A 20,857-nucleotide genomic window follows, 5' to 3' on the forward strand; every position below is an offset into this window, starting at 1 on the left:
AGAGCCTCCTCTTATAGCGCTGCATAATGTTCTTACACATGTCGCCTTGGACTCCCATGTACCTACCTGCTCCCTACTAGATGGGAGTGTGGGCTTGCATGAGCAATCCTCAATGCTGGTAAAGCCTCCGGGGCTCAGTCTGTACAGCGAGGGGGAGCAGGCCCTCAGCCGAGGAGACAGTGGGGTAAAGATGTTAGCCTTGTCACGGGGCTCTACCATCTCCTTCCTAAGGGTAGCTCGGGACCCAACCTCATTACTGCTGGGGGAGATCACAGGAATGGTAAACATGGTTACCTGTAGTCCAATTTGTCACTCGTGACGCTAACGTTCTGTCCTCTGCGGTGGATTTTTGAAGATGTGAATTCTGCGAAATAAAGTAGTCCACGCACTAAGTACACTTTTCTGAACAGGAACCGGGAACGTTTGGTTCTGCTCGTTTACTTAAACATATATAAATGGTAACAGTCCAACAATTCTAACAGTGGTGATACAGGGAGGATTCACAGAGTATTGGTATCTCTACAGTCGCAATTATTTACAGGCATTGACTCTCCCGGTAACTCTCTCTCTCCTGCCAGTCACTCACTATCTCTCTCGCTCCCCGGCGGCTCCTGTTCTCCCTCCAGACACATGTGGTTCTTGTGCGGCTTCTCTGGGCCGGGCACATAAACTCCTAGTGTCTAGTTTCGGTGGGGAGTTGCTTGGGAAGGATAGGCCCAAGCAGGAACAGCAGACCACCTCTTGGCCTCCTCCATGACTCCCAACTCTCCGTGTCTTACTTCTCTTGACCGCCCACTCTACACTCACCCTCTCCTACTCACTGCACTACTCTCCAACTCTCACTCACTTTCTCCTCTTTGCATTGCATTGTGCAAACATATATATCTAGCACCATCACGTGACCACAAACGATACACACAAAACGATACTTATTAACCCATTCACACCTGCAAACAGCAATACATATAAACTAAATGCACTCCACAAACAAGACACTGACAGTGACATGAGAGAGACAAAAAACATTGTGGAGGGGACCCCATTAACTCTGGGCCGCTACTTCTGTTCTCCCACTCCCCAGGTCCGGCTGGAGGGGCGTAATGTTGCAGTTAACAGCTGCATATTACAGCAGCTGCATGCTGATTCACAGTATTATGGCCCGTTTACACGTAACGATTATCCCTCAAAATTTGTTCAAACGAACGAATTTGAACGATATAATCGTTCAGTGTAAACACGAAAAAATCGTGGGCTTCTCATTCCGTGTAAACGCTCCCCACTCAGTGCTTTACTTAGAAGGTGAAGAACTGAGCCAGAAGCTAGCGAGAACCCAGCAAAGTCTTTTAGTCTAAATGCTCTGCATGAGCGCTGACAACCTTAGCGGTGACGTCGGCACTCATGCAGTTATTTAAACGACTGTCGGCCTGTGCAAAAGGGCCATTAGGAGTAGCACGTTAACGCTTCCACCTAACACTGCTTGCTCCAAATTCTGTCCCTCCCATCCGCACGGTGCAACAGAAATCTGGATTCGTCTGTCCAGGCGATATTTATCTACTGATCACATTTTTGCGCTTTTTTGCCCACTGGCGTCTTGCCTCTCTGTTAGAAATGGCACTCAAATTAGTCATCTGCTGCCATAGTCTGCACCTACCAAGGAACGAAAAGTTGTGCATTTAGACATGTAGGGGAGGTTTCACATCTGCACTCAGGGACCCAGTTTTCTGCTCCATTCAGAAAGCAAGAAAGGGGAATCCCTTGGCCAAACAGCTCTGCCTTATGACGAAATTGATCAAAGCCGATTGGACCCCATTGACTATAATGGGGTCTGTTTGCTTTCCGCTCAGCTGCCCGGCTTTTTCTTGCAATGCTTTTACTTCTGGTATTTTGTTCCGGATTTGCAACGGAACCCAAAGCAGATGTGAAACCACCATTACTTGGAGCACCAATGCTGTATTAGGCTGCAATTCGTTTGAGGGCTCAGTCACACGGGCGCATCCAAGCGCCGATGCGCCCGTGTTACTGCACGAAGAAGACGGCCGCACTGCAGGTACGGACGACTCTACGCACCGTCAAAAGAAAGAACACGACAGGCAATGGAGCCGGTCATGTGTTCTTTCTTCCGCCGCTGCTGAGAGTCGTCCGCACCTGCAGTGTGGCCGTCTTATCCTGCATGAACACAGGTGCATCCGCGCCCTGATGCGCCCGTGTGACTGAGCCCTGACTGTGTACCACCTGTTCATCAGAACCATTTTTTACATCCTCCTCTGACTCCTTTCATTGACGAGTTGTTCATGTCCACAGGATCCACTTCCGCTAGATATTTTTCCTTGATCATTCCACTCTTTGTATATGCTCAACAACTCTGCACGTCTAGTTTGGTACTGATAACCTTAAGCCTCATACATAGACACTCAGATCACTCCATTTTCCCATCTAATGCTGATTCCCACTGAAACTGATCCACAGAAAATGCGCCCACTTGGTCTTATGCCACAGTCTGTGGTCACATGTCTCATTTTCATACTGGGAAAATCAAATTGTGACAGGTCAGGTGTCTCTATTAAAGTGGCCATTCAATGTATATTGTGTTGGACGTCAGCCTCAGCCAGTGGCTCCTTCTCTCACTATCCCCCTCCTGCCCCATCTATGGTCACCAGCATCCTGTGGGTCTTCCGTGTGGCAGATGCCGTACTATTCTTTTGTCTGACTCCTAGGCCAACCGCTTAAAGGGCCAGCTTGCACCCAGTTTTCCACTCCCTAGCCTATCCACATTCTGGTTCCAACAAGTTATCCCAAATCCATGGATAAGGGCATAACTAGCTGATCGGTGGGGGTCCAACCACTGAGGTGCAGTGCATTTGCGCCATGAGCAATACACTTTTGTGCATTTTACTGTACTTTTTGCCCTCGCAGGGCCAGTTCACATGACTGCAGGACACCCGTACCCTATTTTTAAAAATCTTTTTAGACTAATAAGTTCCGCATTCTCATTCCCGGGTCACTGAGCAGCGTATAGTACAAATGCACAGGTATTGAGTGCGCATTTGCGCACCTCCCAAAGACTTCTCCAGGGACCTTTGGTACACAAAAATAGAGCTCGCCACGTTTTTTTCTGTGCATGCGAAATACTCATGCAAAAAAGTGTGATGAGAATGAGCCTATTGAAATCAGTGGGTTCTATTCTCTGCATATTCCGCGTGTGAACTTTGCACCCACAAATACATGGGCAAATATGCTTGTTTGAAGCCGCCCTTAATGTCGGTGCAGTTTTGCAGGTGGACAGCAATTTTACACACCTGTCAGCGTGCTTTGCGTGTCCTGAGGGTCTGCAGTTGTCAGAAAATGCTGGGAGTTCTAGTTCTTTATAGAGCTTTGGCTGAGATGTATGCTACCTATTTGTATGCAGTGCAGGTGGGTGTGTGGCCCACTCCTGCTCAGGAACCACTGTGGGCCAGTCTGAACCTGACGTGTTGCACGAACTCCGCTTGCCCTGATTTTGGACTGTTACACTGGTGACTACCTCGCCTGTTCCTTTGGTACCACACTCTTATCTTTTGGGCTGTCCAGGCCACTGCATTGTCACTACTCCTGGAGGCTCTCTGCAGCAAAGACCAGATCCCTCAAAAAGTGTGTGAAAAGTAGGGGTCTCCGTAGAGCCCAGGATGAACCTAAAGCCAACAGTCAGTGTTACAATCATGGTGATCATAACTACCGTATGTGCCACATATTTTATGTGCCTTTCTATGTTGTGTGCAGAATGAGTGGGACATCACAATGAGAGCATTCGCAACAATATTCTAAATTAAATATATTTTATGTACCCTATTTCCCCCAAAATACGACCTATCCCGAAAATAAGCTTTAGCCTAATTATCAGGCGGGTGGGCTTGAAATGTACACCCTACTCCAAAAATAAGTCCTTCTTACACTACATAAAAAAAAATACATTACCTAGTAGGCTCAGTCCAGGTCCCTCCCACTGCTCTCTAGAGGTTCAGGGTCATCGGGTCCAACCCCCTGCTCAATGCAGGATTCACTAAATCATCCCAGACAAATATTTGTGCAGCCTTTGTTTGAACACTTCCATCGAAGGAGAACTTAACACCTCCTGTGGTAACCTGTTCCACTCATTGATCCCCTCACGGTCTAATATCTAATCTGTGTCTCCCCCCTTTTAGTTTCATCCCATTGCTTCTAGTCTTTCCTTGTGCAGATGAGAATAGGGCTCATCCCTCTGCTCTGTGACAGCTCTTCAGATATTTGTAGACAGCTATTAAGTCTCCTCTCAGCCTTCTCTTCTGCAAGCTAAACATTCCCAGATCCTTTAACCGTTCCTCATAGGACATGATTTGCAGACCGCTCACCATCTTGGTAACTCTTCTCTGAACTTGCTCCAGTCGCAGTTCCTGCAGTCCTCGGCCTCTCATACAACATCACTCCTGGTTACAGCATTCGTAAATCCACCTCTAGGAAGCAATGGCTGTGATTGGTTCTTTGACCACTGCTCAGCCAATCAATGCAGTGCTGGATGAACCAATGTGATTGCTCTGATTAGCCATGGCTCACCCAATTCATAAATCCTGCCTAAACAATGGAATGGCTGTTGATTGGCTGAGCAACGGTCAAAGAGCCAATCAATACAGTGCTGGATAAACCAATCACAGGCATTGCATTGGTTCATCCAGCACTGCATTGATTAACTGAGCAGCGGTCGAAGAAACAATCACAGCCATCACTTCCTGGAGGCGGGATTTATGAATACCGTAACCAGGAGGTGATGTTGTATGAGTGGCCGAGGACTGCGGGAAGCGCATCGGAGCTGTGGAGAGAAGCAGGAGGGACCTGGACCGACCCTGCTAGGTAAGTATAATGAGACCTCCCCGAAAATAAGGCCTAGTGTCTCTTTTGGGGCAAAAATTAATATCAGACAGAATCTTATCTTCGGGGAAACGGTAATATTATTGTGTGAGAAAAATATTTTGTATTATGTCCTGTATGTGAACCTGTGCTTTTAGTGCTACACTGGCAGGGGCGTAAGTATAGGGGGTGCAGAGGGTGCGGTCCCACCTGGGCCCAGGAGCCCTTGGGGGCCCATAAAGTCTCTCTTCCCCATATTGCAAACCAATACTATCAATGAAGCTTTATAATTGGCGGCTCAGTTCCAGATTTTGCACTGGAACCCCGCAGCTTCAAGTTATACTTCCACTGTTATGTGGTTCATTGTTGGTTTCAATAGTTGATATTAATATGTCATAAAAAGGTTTCCTCTCAGACTTTTATCATAGTTTTTCTTACTGTGTTACATACGTTTGCATTTTCTGCTTTACATTTCTATTTTATACTCTATTTAGTTTAGTGCTTTTAGTAATGTAATGCTTTTCCCGATTTAGCGGTGAGAGGTGTAATCAATGATGGACACTAAGCTCATGCATGCAAGCTAAGAAGCTTCCATAAATAGAAAAGCTCTACACACATCGCATTTATAGCAAGGATTATCAATGAGTCTTGCATTTCTTTTTTCTACTAATCCTATTAAATAGCTGAAAACAGTTAACCTTTGCCATCCTGGGGAGTTTATTTTCCATTTTTAGCCATTCAAACAGGCTTTTTCTTCCGATTTTCAAACTAAAAAATCAATCTAAGGGTTTTTACCCACTAGCGTGTCTTTTAACGCCGCGATATCGCTGCTTTATTTTAAATGGGTCTTTATAATGTTAAAATCGCATCGCACAAAAATTGCAAAAGCACAAACTTGCGATTTTTGTGCGATGCGATTTTAACATTAGAAAGTCCCATTGAAAAAAACGCAGCGATATCTCAGCGTTAAAAAAAAAACCGCTAGCGGGTAAAAACCCTAAAAGTCAGATGTAAATAGCACCTATTTATTTAATGGGCGCGCATGGGCTTTTTTTTACTTGGACAAATTTAGTGCTTCTAGTTTTTTGAATGAATGGTCCATATAAAAAAAATTGCAGCTTGCCCTATTCTTGTCCAATTTTTGCCGCTCTCACACATGAGTTCACAAAATGCCACATTCGAAACCGCAGTGCTTTACTACAATTTGGTGCAGCATTTTGGAATGCACACTGCAGCGTTTTTAAAGGCATCCCATCATTGTGATGGGTGATGAGGTGTGCTAAAAAGCGCTTAAACGCACAAAAATAAAGCAGACAGCACTTGAAAATCGTGGCGTTCGAGCATTACTCTGCAGAGCCTCATGAAAATCAATGGGAGCGTTGTGCAGCGTTTAATGCGGCATTTCAAAAACCGCGCTGAACTCTGTAAAAAGTCCAGTATAAGAAAAAATGGCTTTATAAACAGAAAAGAATAAAAACATCTTACAAAAAACTTCATACGCCGTTTCTGTCACAGAACAGCTGCTTAGCAAATATCGTTGGTAATCTGACACTTTACTCTCCTAATTCAGATTTTTGTTTTAGTTTAAAATATTAGCCTGTAGCATATTTTCTGCATAGCTGATGCCAACTTTATGGACGGTCAAGCCGATCTAATCGTGTCGGAGATCCCTGTAACTCCTGGACTTCATGTACTGCCCAAGATTCACAAGATCCCAGTTTCCCCACCGATGAGACCAATAGTGGTCTGAATAGGCTCCTTCAATGCAGACTTGGGAGCAATGGGTGGGCGGCCTGCTCCAGCCCCCGCTGGAAGTAAAGCCTGGTTTAGACACTACAATGATTACTCCAAAAAATCTTTTGAGCGACTTTTTAGCAAAAATCATTGTGTGCCTTAAGAGCAAGGTGATCGCACAAACATTGAGCAATCACTTTGTGCTCCGAGCAGGGTATGGAGAACACAGCTGGACAGCTGTGTTCTTCATACTCCTCCTGTCAACAATAGTATCATCTGTATCCCGCTGCGAATGCCTAATAACTGATCACTGATCTTACAGCATGCTGAAAGATCAGCAATCAGCGACGGCTTAACGAAAACTGCAGGATGTCAGTGCAGTTAGACACAACGATTATCACTCATAAGGATGGCTTTAAACGATTTTCGAGCGAAAATTGTTGTGTCTAAATCAGCCTTTACTCCGGGGTAAATTATGTTCTGTCTCTGCTGTTTGGAATAAGATGGATACCTTCATACGTACGGACTGTATGTGTTTGCCTTCTCTTTAGGGCAGGCTCACATGAGCGTAATTTCATTGCGTGAGATACCGACGGCGTGCGCGAGATACCGACGGCGTGCGCGAGATACCGACGGCGTGCGCGAGATACCGACGGCGTGCGCGAGATACCGACGGCGTGCGCGAGATACCGACGGCGTGCGCGAGATACTGAAAGCGTGCGTGAGATACTGACAGCCTGCCTGAAATACTGACAGTGTGTGTGAGATACTGACAGTGTGCGTGAAATACTGACAGAGTATGTTGGATATTGACAGCCTGCCTGAAATACTGACAGTGTGCCAGAGATACTGACAGCCTGCGTGAAATACTTACAGCGTGCGTTACATACTGATAGCGTGCAAGAGATACTGACAGTGTGCGTGACATACTGACAGTGTGCCTGAGATACTGACAGCATGCCTGAGATACTGACAGCATGCCTGAGATACTGACAGCATGCCTGAGATACTGACAGCATGCATGAAATACTGACAGTGTGCATTACATACTGACAGCGTGCGTGAGATACTGACAGCGTGCGTGAGATACTGACAGCGTGCGTGAGATACTGACAGCGTGCGTGAGATACTGACAGCGTGCGTGAGATACTGACAGCGTGCGTGAGATACTGACAGCGTGCGTGAGATACTGACAGCGTGCGTGAGATACTGACAGCGTGCGTGAGATACTGACAGCGTGCGTGAGATACTGACAGATATGTTGGATACTGACAGCGTGCCTGAGATACTTACAGCGTGCGTGACATACTGACAGCGTGCGTGACATACTGACAGCGTGCGTGACATACTGACAGCGTGCGTGACATACTGACAGCGTGCGTGAGATACTGACAGCGTGCGTGAGATACTGATAGCGTGCAAGAGATACTGACAGTGTGCGCGACATACTGACAGTGTGCCTGAGATACTGACAGCATGCCTGAGATACTGACAGCCTGCATGAAATACTTACAGTGTGCATTACATACTGATAGCGTGCGTGAGATACTGACAGCGTGCGTGAGATACTGACAGATATGTTGGATACTGACAGCGTGCCTGAGATACTTACAGCCTGCATGAAATACTTACAGCGTGCGTGACATACTGACAGCGTGCGTGACATACTGACAGCGTGCGTGACATACTGACAGCGTGCGTGACATACTGACAGCGTGCGTGACATACTGACAGCGTGCGTGACATACTGACAGCGTGCGTGACATACTGACAGCGTGCGTGACATACTGACAGCGTGCGTGACATACTGACAGCGTGCGTGACATACTGACAGCGTGCGTGACATACTGACAGCGTGCGTGACATACTGACAGCGTGCGTGACATACTGATAGCGTGCGTAAGATACTGATAGCGTGCGTAAGATACTGATAGCGTGCGTGAGATACTGACAGTGTGCTTTACATACTAACAGTGTGCGTGAGATACTGACAGTGTGCTTTACATACTAACAGTGTGCGTGAGATACTGACAGTGTGCTTTACATACTGACAGCGTGCGTGAGATACTGATAGCGTGCATAAGATACTAACAGTGTGAGTGAGATACTGACAGTATGTTAGATACTGACAGCGTGCGTGAGATACTGACAGAGTATGTTGGATACTGACAGCGTGCCTGAGATACTTACAGCCTGCGTGAAATACTGACAGCGTGCGTGAGATACTGACAACGTGCGTGAGATACTGACAGCGTGCGTGAGATACTGACAGCGTGCGTGAGATACTGACAGCGTGCGTGAGATACTGACAGCGTGCGTGAGATACTGACAGCGTGCGTGAGATACTGACAGCGTGCGTGAGATACTGACAGCGTGCGTGAGATACTGACAGCGTGCGTGAGATACTGACAGCGTGCGTGAGATACTGACAGCGTGCGTGAGATACTGACAGCGTGCGTGAGATACTGACAGCGTGCGTGAGATACTGACAGCGTGCGTGAGATACTGACAGCGTGCGTTACATACTGACAGCGTGCGTTACATACTGACAGCGTGCGTTACATACTGACAGCGTGCGTTACATACTGACAGCGTGCGTTACATACTGACAGCGTGCGTTACATACTGACAGCGTGCTTTACATACTAACAGTGTGAGTGAGATACTGACAGTATGTTAGATACTTACAGCGTGCCTGAGATACTGACAGTGTGCGTTACATACTGACAGTGTGCGTGAAATACTGACAGTGTACGTAAGATACTGATAGTGTGCGTGAGATACTGACAGCCTGCGTGAGATACTGACAGCCTGCGTGAGATACTGACAGCCTGCGTGAGATACTGACAGCCTGCGTGAGATACTGACAGCCTGCGTGAGATACTGACAGCCTGCGTGAGATACTGACAGCCTGCGTGAGATACTGACAGCCTGCGTGAGATACTGACAGCCTGCGTGAGATACTGACAGCCTGCGTGAGATACTGACAGCCTGCGTGAGATACTGACAGCCTGCGTGAGATACTGACAGCCTGCGTGAGATACTGACAGCCTGCGTGAGATACTGACAGCCTGCGTGAGATACTGACAGCGTGCGTGAGATACTGACAGCGTGCGTGAGATACTGACAGCGTGCGTGAGATACTGACAGCGTGCGTGAGATACTGACAGCGTGCGTGAGATACTGACAGCGTGCGTGAGATACTGACAGTGTGCGTGAGATACTGACAGTGTGCTTTACATACTGACAGCGTGCGTGAGATACTGATAGCGTGCATAAGATACTAACAGTGTGAGTGAGATACTGACAGTATGTTAGATACTGACAGCGTGCCTGAGATACTGACAGTGTGCGTGAGATACTGACTGCGTGCGTGAGATACTGACTGCGTACGTGAGATACTGACAGAGTATGTTGGATACTGACAGCGTGCCTGAGATACTTACAGCCTGCGTGAAATACTTACAGCGTGCGTTACATACTGACAACGTGCGTGACATACTGACAGCGTGCCTGAGATACTGACTGCGTGCGTGACATACTGACAGCGTGCGTGACATACTGACAGCGTGCGTGACATACTGACAGCGTGCGTGACATACTGACAGCGTGCGTGACATACTGACAGCGTGCGTGACATACTGACAGTGTGCTTTACATACTAACAGTGTGAGTGAGATACTGACAGTATGTTAGATACTTACAGCGTGCCTGAGATACTGACAGTGTGCGTGAGATACTAGCAGCGTGCGTTACATACTGACAGTGTGTGTGAGATACGAATATTTTTGGTATAACTTACCGTAAAATCTCTTTCTCGTCACGTTCATTGGGGGACACAGCCAGACCATGGGATATAGCCACTGCCACTAGGAGGCGACACTAAGCAAAAGTGTTAGCTCCTCCCACCAGGCTATATCACCCCTGCAGGCACTCAGCTAATTAGTTTGTATGCAAGCAGTAGGAACAGCCAGTGGGAGTACACAAAAAATTATTTACACTTTAACGTAAACCAAGGAAAGACATACCAGTCTTCTGGATATATATCTCGTCATCTGTGACCTGAGACCAAAGGGCTCCGCCCTGCTACAAAGAAATTAATCCTTGGCAGGGTGCTGTGTCCCCCAATGAACGTGACGAGAAAGAGATTTTACGGTAAGTTATACCAAAAATATTCGTTTCTCGTCCGTATCATTGGGGGACCCAGCCAGACCATGGGACGTACAAAAGCAGTCCTGGAAATAAAAGGGTGGGAATTCCCAGAAAAAAAAGGTCCCAGTAGTCAGGGGGCTGCCGCCTGTAGAACCCTTCTACCCAGAGCAGCATCCGCTGACGCATATGTATGGACCGTATAGAATTTTGCAAATGTATGCAGGGACGCCAAAGTGGCTGCCCTACATACCTGTAATGCTGAGGCTCCATGCTGAACCGCCAAGGAAGCCTCCACTGCCCCTTGTAGAGTGGGCCGCTATCCAGAATGTTTGCTAGTGAGAAAACGCATGAGATGTATATGGCGGTCTTCACACCAGCTAAAAAAAAAAAAAAAAAAAAAAAAAAAAAAAAAGCGTCTCCATATGCGATAATAAATTCTCGAGGATGTCGGCTTCCTGGCTTGGACCATAATTCGGATAATTGCTTCCGAAAATACCCGTCTTTTTTTTTTTTCAATATCGTGGTCTCAACGGCCAGGCCGTCAAACGAAATGACTTTGGATTCGGGTGGAAGCTTGGTCCTTGTGATAGTAGGTCCTCCCGTTCTGGGAGTGGCCACGGAGCGTCGGCCAACATTTCAATTATGTCTGGATACCATGCTCGCCTCGGCCAATCCGGAGCGACCAGGATTGCTGGTCCTCCTTCCCTCTTGATCTTCTTTAATATCCTCGGAATGAGTGGAAGAGGAGGAAACACGTATGGTAGTCTGAACCCTGCCCACGAGACCAGTAGGGCGTCCACTGCTACCGCCTGAGGATCTCTTGAGCGTGCCACGAAAGGGAGAACCCTGTAATTTAGTCTGGAAGCCATCATATCCACGTCCGGGGTGCCCCAGCGCTGACATATCGCTTGAAAGACCTCCGGATGCAGCTGCCATTCGCCGGGGTCCACTGTCTTTCGACTGAGAAAATCCGCTACCCAGTTTTCTACCCCCGGGATGTGAACTGCCGATATGGACTGTAGATGTTTCTCCGCCCAGCTGAGTATGCCGGATACCTCTGTCATTGTTCTCGCACTTCTTGTGCCTCCCTGGCGGTTGATGTATGCCACTGCCGTGGCATTATCTGTCTGGACTTTCACATCCTTTCTGTTAAGCTGTGGATGGAAAAACTGCAGTGCTCGCCGTATGGCTCGCAGCTCCAGGACGTTTATCGGTAGCCTTGCCTCGTCCTGTGACCACCTCCCCTGGGTGGAGTGTCCCTCCAAAGTTCCGCCCCAGCCGTAACAACTGGCGTCCGTGGTCAGTATCCTCCACTGTCCTGGAAACAGTGACCGACCACCTTGGATTCTCCGGAGACTCGTCCACCATCTCAGGGCAAGGCGAACCTTTGGTGTTATGGAGATTCGCTGGTCTAACGTCCACTGCGACCTGTTCCAGTGTGCCAGAATGAAATGCTGGAACTCCCTGGAATGAAACTGGGCGAATGGTATGGCCTCGAAGGAGGCTACCATCATGCCCAGTACTCTCATGCAATACCTGATGGTCGTTTGCCTCCCCTGAAGTAGCGGGCGCACCTTGTTGACCAGTGTTACTGCTTTCGCTTGCGGCAGGCGAATCTGGTGCTTCTTGGTGTTGAACACCATCCCCAGAAATTCCAACTGTTGGGTTGGTAGTAGACATGATTTCTCGTGGTTTATGACCCAACCGAATTCCTCCAAAGTCTGAAGTGTGATTCTCAGGCTCTCTAGATTGCCTTCCTGGTCTGGAGCCTTCACCAGTATGTCGTCCAGGTAAGGGATGGCTATCACCCCCCTTGTATGGAGTAGTGCCATTACCGCTGCCAGCACCTTTGTAAAGACTCTAGGGGCTGTCGAGAGCCCGAATGGCAGCGCTACAAATTGGTAATGGCTCCCCTGGACCTCGAAGCGTAAAAACTGCTGATGAGAGTTGCGAATTGGAATATGCAGGTACGCGTCCCTGATATCCACGGACGCCAGGAACTCCCCCGGTTCCATAGACGCTATTACCGACTTGAGGGACTCCATCCTGAAATGTCTTGCTTTGATGTAATGATTTAGCCTTCGTAAGTCGAGGACCGGTCTGACTCTGCCATCCTTCTTGGGAACTATGAAGAGATTCGAATAAAAACCCCTTCCGTGCTGACACCCCGGCACCGGCACCACTACTCCCTGCGCCAACAGTTGTTTTATTGCCTGGTGCAGCTGTGTTGCCTTTCCTGGGTCCTTCGGTATCCTGGATCTGATAAAATGCTCCCGTGGCAATGTTGCAAATTCGATGGCATACCCTCGTGAGACGACCTCCTGTACCCAGGCGTCGGTCACGCGGGCTAACCATACATTCTGGAACCCCAAGAGCCTGCCCCCCACCCTGTAAATAGCGGGTGGGGAAAGACCCTCAAACTGATACTCCCGTCCTTGCGCCCGTAGGTGCCTTGGAGCGAGTCTTGGGCAAAACAATCTCTTGTCTGACAGTGATGACACTGCAGACGCTTCCTCCTCCTCCAGACCGCTACTACCCCCCGAAAAACCGTGCGGAGGCTGATCTTGGTCTGCAGCTTGAAGAGTTGAGGAGCATGAGGCCAGTAAGGGATCTGATCTAGCCGCCCTCCCTGTATGCAGAGACCGCTTAGAAGCTTCCCTGGACCTATGATACGTCCGGGATGCTTCCCTGGAACCAAGAGGAGCATGAAAAGACTCTCTAGATTGTTGAGACCTAGAAGATCTGGATGACCTTCTGTACCGACAAGACCTGTGAGAAACCCCTTCAGAGCTGCGGGATCTCCGCCTTTTGCGCGACCCTCCCTGAAAACGCTCCGGGGAAGACACCTCTGAATCGGATTCTAATCGGCGCAATATTGCGGCCGACGATCTGGCTAGTCCTGACACTGCAGCGGCCAGTGATCTAGCCCATTCAGGCTCGGTTACCTGCTCTACAGGGGCGGCGGGGGGCACCGGGGTCCCTGGAGCTGATCGCACTGGGTTACAGGCTACACAGCGGAGCTCCGCCTGACCGCTTGGGAACTTAGCGTTGCATAACGTGCACACATAGTATTTCGCCCTCCCCATAGCCTGACTGGCACCCTCTGGTCTAGGGTCAGACATGAAGCAATCCACACCTACAGATAACCGCAAGGGAGTGGTGGGAATAGGGGTAGGGTGTCTCCGTGTACTGCTGAGAGCGAGTACCCGCAGGGGTTAGCAAACAGGGGAGAGCTGCCTTGGCAGGGCTTACCCCGTCCTGCGGTTGTCCTGGCCCAGCTGGAGCTTCTGGGACCTGGCGGCCTTCTCTGTGGTAAAGACGCTGGAAGCTGCCGCCGCTGGAGACTGTCGCTGCAGGTGACTGTCGCTGCAGGTGACTGTCGCTGCAGGTGACTGTCGCTGCAGGTGACTGTCGCTGCTGGCGACTGGTGCTGCTGACCGATGGGTGCTGCTGACCGATGGGTGCTGCTGACCGATGGGTGCTGCTGACCGATGGGTGCTGCTGACCGATGGGTGCTGACTGGAGCTTGCTGATTGTAGAACAAACCGCACTGCCAGGAGGTGCTTGCGGTTTGGAGAGAAACACCTGCCGCAGTAAGTGCCAATTGCAAGAAGTGGAGCTGCTCACTAGTAAGTAGTTCCTTGTAAGAGCTACTGGGAGCGGCCATCCTCTCTGCTGGCCGCCTCCCTGAAAGTCCCGCCTGGCTGGGGTGGGCGTGGCCTGCCCCGGAAGTCCAAACGCATCACAGGAAGTGCTAGGTGCACCACACTAATGCGTCCCCGTGGCCGGCGCCCCGCCCCCCCCGGGGCGCCACAGCTCACTCTGCAGCCTGCTCCTTGTCCCACAGCCCGCGGCCGCAGCAGTCACCCGCAACCATACATTCCTGTGGTCGAGCATCCACCCCCTCCCAGCCTTGGCCGGTAAGCACCCAGCTCCCCCTTTTCAGCAGTGTCTCTGGATAGAGAGGGGAGAGGGGGAGGGGGGAAGGGCATAATCCCATATGCACTGAATTAGGCAGAGGAGAGAGGGGGAGATAGGTAAAGAGAAGGAGTAAATGCACCTGAACTCCTTTCCCCAGGACCTTCCAAGGTGGTTGGGGTCCTCTGAAGGGGTTCCTGGCAGCCGACCGCAGACTTGGAGGGAGGCTTGAAGTTCCGTTCCCTTCTCCCGGATACGCTCCCTTCTCTCCATCTGCGCTCCAGCAGTGTTCCCCCCTGCGCTCGCCGTCAGAGAGGGGCGCTGCTCCAGAGGGGGGAACCCTATTGCTGGCGGGCCAACGACGCCAATGCACATAGGCAGGGTCGTGCCACCTTTTCTTCGCTGGGTAGGGCGCCGCAGAGTGGTGGAGACACCATCTGCCTGCGCCCTCCCCGGGAGTACAGGAAAGCCAGTGAAAAGTCCCGACTCCCCGTATGCCCGCCATAAAGTCCTCCTGGACCTGACATGTCTGCCTCCTTGCTAGACACTAAGCTAAAAACTAATTAGCTGAGTGCCTGCAGGGGTGATATAGCCTGGTGGGAGGAGCTAACACTTTTGCTTAGTGTCGCCTCCAAGTGGCAGTGGCTATATCCCATGGTCTGGCTGGGTCCCCCAATGATACGGACGAGAAACTGACAGTGTGCGTTACATACTAACAGTGTGCGTTACATACTGACAGTGTGCGTTACATACTGACAGCGTGCGTGAGATACTGACAGTGTGCGTGAGATACTGACAGTGTGCGTGAGATACTGACAGCGTGCGTGAGATACTGACAGCGTGCGTGAGATACTGACAGCGTGCGTGAGATACTGACAGCGTGCGTGAGATACTGACAGCGTGCGTGAGATACTGACAGCATACGTTACATACTGACAGCATACGTTACATACTGACAGCGTACGTTACATACTGACAGCGTACGTTACATACTGACAGTGTGCATTACATACTGACAGCGTGCGTGAGATACTGACAGTGTGCGTGTGATACTGACAGTGTGCTTTACATACTAACAGTGTGAGTGAGATACTGACAGTATGTTAGATACTTACAGCGTGCCTGAGATACTGACAGTGTGCGTTACATACTGACAGTGTGCGTGAAATACTTACAGCGTGCGTTACATACTGACAGCATGCGTGAGATACTGATAGCGTGCGTGAGATACTGACAGTGTGCTTGACATACTGACAGTGTGCTTGACATACTGACAGTGTGCGTGAGATACTGACAGCGTACGTAAGATACTGATAGTGTGCGTGAGATACTGACAGTGTGCATGAGATACTGACAGTGTGCGTTACATAGTGACAGCGTGCGTGAGATACTGACAGCGTGCATAAGATACTAACAGCCTGCCTGAAATACTGACAGTGTGTGTGAGATACTGACAGCGTGCGTGAAATACTGACAGAGTATGTTGGATATTGACAGCCTGCCTGAAATACTGACAGTGTGCCAGAGATACTGACAGCCTGCGTGAAATACTTACAGCGTGCGTTACATACTGATAGCGTGCAAGAGATACTGACTGTGTGCGTGACATACTGACAGTGTGCGTGACATACTGACAGTGTGCCTGAGATACTGACAGTGTGCCTGAGATACTGACAGCATGCCTGAGATACTGACAGCATGCCTGAGATACTGACAGCATGCCTGAGATACTGACAGCATGCCTGAGATACTGACAGCCTGCATGAGATACTGACAGCCTGCATGAAATACTTACAGCGTGCGTTACATACTGATAGCGTGCGTGAGATACTGACAGCGTGCGTGAGATACTGACAGTGTGCGTGACATACTGACAGCATGCGTGAGATACTGACAGCGTACGTAAGATACTGATAGCGTGCGTGAGATACTGACAGTGTGCGTGAGATACTGACAGTGTGCGTGAGATACTGACAGTGTGCGTGAGATACTGACAGTGTGCGTGAGATACTGACAGTGTGCGTGAGATACTGACAGCGTGCGTTACATACTGACAGTGTGCGTTACATACTGTCAGTGTGCGTAAGATACTGACAGCGTGCGTGAAATACTGACAGTGTGTGTTAGAAACTGACAGCGTGCATGAGATACTGACAGCATGCATGAGATACTGACAGCGTGCGTGAGATACTGACAGCGTGCGTGAGATACTGACAGCGTGCGTGACATGCTGACAGTGTGCGTGACATGCTGACAACGTGCATGAGATACTGACAGCGTACGTAAGATATTGACAGCGTGCGTGAGATACTGACAGTGTGCCAGAGATACTAACAGCGTGCGTGAGATACTGATAGCGTGCCTGAGATACTGACAGCGTACGTAAGATATTGACAGCGTGCGTGAGATACTGATAGCCTGTGTGAGATACTGACAGCGTGCCTGAGATACTGACAGTGTGCGTTACATACTGACAATCTGCGTGAGATACTGACAGTGTGCGTGAGGTAATTTGAATTTGCTGAATAAAATCTAAATAATCGTACCTTCAGTATTTTCCTGGCAACACGGGGCATAAAGGCTGCAGATTTTCTATTTACAGTTCAAACCTCATTCACCGTGTGGAAAAATTCCACTCAGGATTTACGTACATATATTGCGGATTTTAAATTCACAGCATGACAGTTGTTTGTTGTGGATGTAAATGCATATTTCACCTGACATCATCGGCATCAAGTGAGGATTTTTCCGCCGCATATTATCTGTGAATTCACTGTAGATTTTTCTCTACAAAAAATGCGCTGAGTACAGCCTGTCTAAACTCACCCTCAGGCTTCATTCACACGGGCGTATATCCGCCGCCTTTTTATGGTCGGATGATATACGCTACCCATCTGATGCATTGGTTTCCAATAAATATGTTCACGTAGGCGTATTCCTGATGCATAAAAACAGCCAGCCGGCAAAGATAAAGCATACGGTGCACATTCCAGTCGGCCTTTTTTACGCTGGCCTGGAAAGATAGTTCTGGACCTATTTTTTCTGTCCGGAACACGGCCTGCCCCAAAGACTTCTACGGGAGTCTATGGGAGCTGCTGGAAAAGGGAGGTGGGAGGGAGTTTAGCAGCGTATCTGCTAAACTCCCTCCCCCTCTCAGCCCCTTGCTGGCTGTTGGCAAAGGGAGGGGGCGGAACGAGGCTGCAGATTAGCACACTAACACCCCCGTTGTGTCCCACCCGCTCCCATTGCAGACAACTGGCAAGGGACGAAGAGGTGGTGGGAGTTTAGAAAACTAGCCCCCGCCCCATCCCACCCCTCCCATTGCTGACAGCCAGTGAAGGGGTGGAGAGGGGGATGCAGTTTAGTAGAGCTAAAGTCTCTCCCTCCGCCTGATGGTATTCCGGGTGCGGCGTATACACGCCGCACTAGGCTGTCTGAATGGGTGCATAAATGGGCTGCACTTACCACGCTCCCTCACGGAGGGACATACGCAGCCAAGGCCAGGGCAGCACTGGGCCTCTTCCGGATACCTCTAGGATAGGGATGCCCGATAGATGGTGGAACAGGGATTGCGGTTGTCACGAGTGACACCACTGTTCCGGTACGCCACGACATGCACATCGGCAGGGAAATAAATGAGCCACAGACAGTGATATAGTACCTCAGGTCCCCGAGAACGTTCAGAGCCTGGAACAACTTTACTTTAGATGAAGCTTCAGCAATACACAAGGCACAAATTACAGATTGAGAAATTGCAGACAATAGATGAGCTAGAGTACTTCCACACGGCAGACCCAGACTTCAGGATGCCTGTGTGATGAATTAAAGATGTCAGCCTGCACTCAGCAGGACCCAGACTCCAGGACGCTGTAATGTGAACAATGATATTAGAGTACCTGCACCTGGAAGTCCCAAACTTCAGGATGCTCAGGTGTGAAAGACAATAAGAATAGATGAGTACCTCTGCACTAGGCCTTGGAATGAAAATGCTCACTTGTTGCTCACTCACTCTCTTTTGGGGCTCACTCTGTCTTCAACCTGGGAACACACACTTAGTGGAATCTCTTCTCTTCTTCCATCTTCAACACGTGAGGGCTGAAGGTGCCTTCATGTGCCTCTGTACTTTGCTCTCAGCTCCAGAAGATGGACTCCTTTCCCGCTCTCATTCACTCATATTTATACCCTCTCTCATACTACGTGACAGGACAAAAATGGATACATTTACAGACAGTCAGCTCACGCTTTGCAGACATTGACCTCTCATTTTCTGCAGCTGTGCAATATACATAACAGAATGACAAGACAGTTTGCACAGAACATCTACATAAGACATACATGTATGACTACACAGCCATCCCTTGGTCATAACTGCCTCTCGTTCATGCAATTTTTGGTTGCGCTGTGGCTGTGACACGGTCGTCTGAAAATCGCAGCGCCCAGGTGAAAGAGCCCACAGGGTACATCCACCCATACTAGAAATTCAGTGGACTTGAAGATACACAGCGGATTACAGTATTGGGCATGTGGATGAAACTAATCTTATCCATGTGCAGCAGAATGTTTTCATATGGAAATTGAGCTGATGAGCATATGATTAAATTTGCATCATGTCAACTTTGTTGCAGATTTTCACCATGGATTTGTAGAAGTTCACTGACATGTTTGAGAAAGATCTGAGCAAAATATCTAATTACCAGTAATTAAAATGGCATTGACAGGGACTGTTAACGAGTACTAGCTGCGGCAGCACACAGCAAAATACACTCATGTGAAGCTACCCTTAGAAGAAAGCACCTGACATTGAGGAAAGCTGGTACCATGTTATGTAGCTGATTATTATGTTTGGACTCTTTTTACAAAGCATTATGATCATAATTAATTTCTTTACATTAAATTAAGTGAATTGAAGTCTAACATCATTCTTACTCTATTTTTACAGACTGGACTTCTTGTTGCATGTTATCAAGGTTATGTGGATATTGTAATAGCTCTATCACAATGTCCTTATGTTGATGTGAACTGGCAAGACAATGAAGGAAATACTGCTCTCATAACAGCGGCACAAGCAGGTGATTATTGTTAGTTTATTACTCATTTTGAACCTTAACGGGGCTCTTCGGGGATTTATTTTTTCATTATGTAACTATTACCTCAGTATATATAAATCAATTGGTATTATCTGAAACTCCTGGCCTCTTTCTCCTCAAGTAGTCGTGTAATCTCAATTCTGACTGCTCCAATTTACTTGGATTTCTGTGTTCTCAAACTAGTCCCTTTCTCAGCAATTTATCTGTTTGGCAATATTACAAGAACTCTACCAGGATCGCAGAGTCTTTCCCATTGTTTTCAATGGGAAACATTGCATCACACTCACGTGCATCTAGCACGCGGTGTGATGCTGCCGTCCAGCCCCATTGCACACAATGGGCAAGGGAAAAAAATTGCTCTTGTGTATGACCCCAATTGCTCTTGCGTATGACCCCAATTGCTCTTGTGTATGACCCTATTCTATAGAATGGGGCTCAAATTCGTGCAAGATTTGAGCGTCTCGCAACGCACAAATCTCACGCAAGAATCTCAGCCATGTGAAACCACGCTTATGGTCTGTAGCTTATTTAGGTGAATACAGAATGTAATGGCAGTGTTTTCCCTGCAGCAGAGATGGTAAAGTCTCTAGCTGCTTATGTAACACGGTGGTGATGCATCATTGCAGTGCACTGAGCTCCCGCCCCCCCCCCCCTCTTTGCCCCTCACCACTATTTGCAATGGGAGGAGGCAGGAGCGGAGTTAAGTGCTGCAATTTAGCTCCGCCCCCTGTACAATCCAGGGAAAGAAGAAAAAATATATAGAGGGTGCTATCATTACATCCAAAAAGCTGTGTGAGTGTATTTGTATATACACAAGCAAGAGGTGCAGTAGGGTGAGTTTGTGATACAGTGGCAAGAAGGGGGTCAGGTTTCCAAGGGGGAGTGTAGAAGCAGGTTAGATGGAGAAGAGTTTAGATTAGGAAATATGGTAGGCCTCTCTAAGAAGATGTATTTTCAGGGCACACTTAAAGGTGTGGGCACTGTAAATTAACCTGATTGCCTGGGGTAGTGCATTCTAAAGAACTGTTGCAGCTCAGAAAACATCTTGGAGGCGGTAGTGGGAGGTTTGGATTAAAAGGGGTCTAAGGTCACGGGTAGGGTGGTAGACA

General features: G+C 48.7%; 1 protein-coding gene across 1 annotated transcript in view; it reads left to right on the plus strand.

Moving 5' to 3' along the window:
• The window catches only part of ANKRD33B (ankyrin repeat domain 33B), a 147,413-nt gene that overhangs the window by 71,842 nt on the left and 54,714 nt on the right, over window positions 1–20,857 (plus strand). Inside the window, exon 2 of the mRNA XM_066584599.1 lies at window positions 19,601–19,730. Coding sequence (XP_066440696.1) covers window positions 19,601–19,730 — 130 coding nt within the window. The remainder of the gene's footprint in view (window positions 1–19,600; window positions 19,731–20,857) is intronic.

Source organism: Eleutherodactylus coqui, chromosome 12, assembly GCF_035609145.1.
Source record: "Eleutherodactylus coqui strain aEleCoq1 chromosome 12, aEleCoq1.hap1, whole genome shotgun sequence".
Lineage (NCBI taxonomy): Eukaryota > Metazoa > Chordata > Amphibia > Anura > Eleutherodactylidae > Eleutherodactylus > Eleutherodactylus coqui.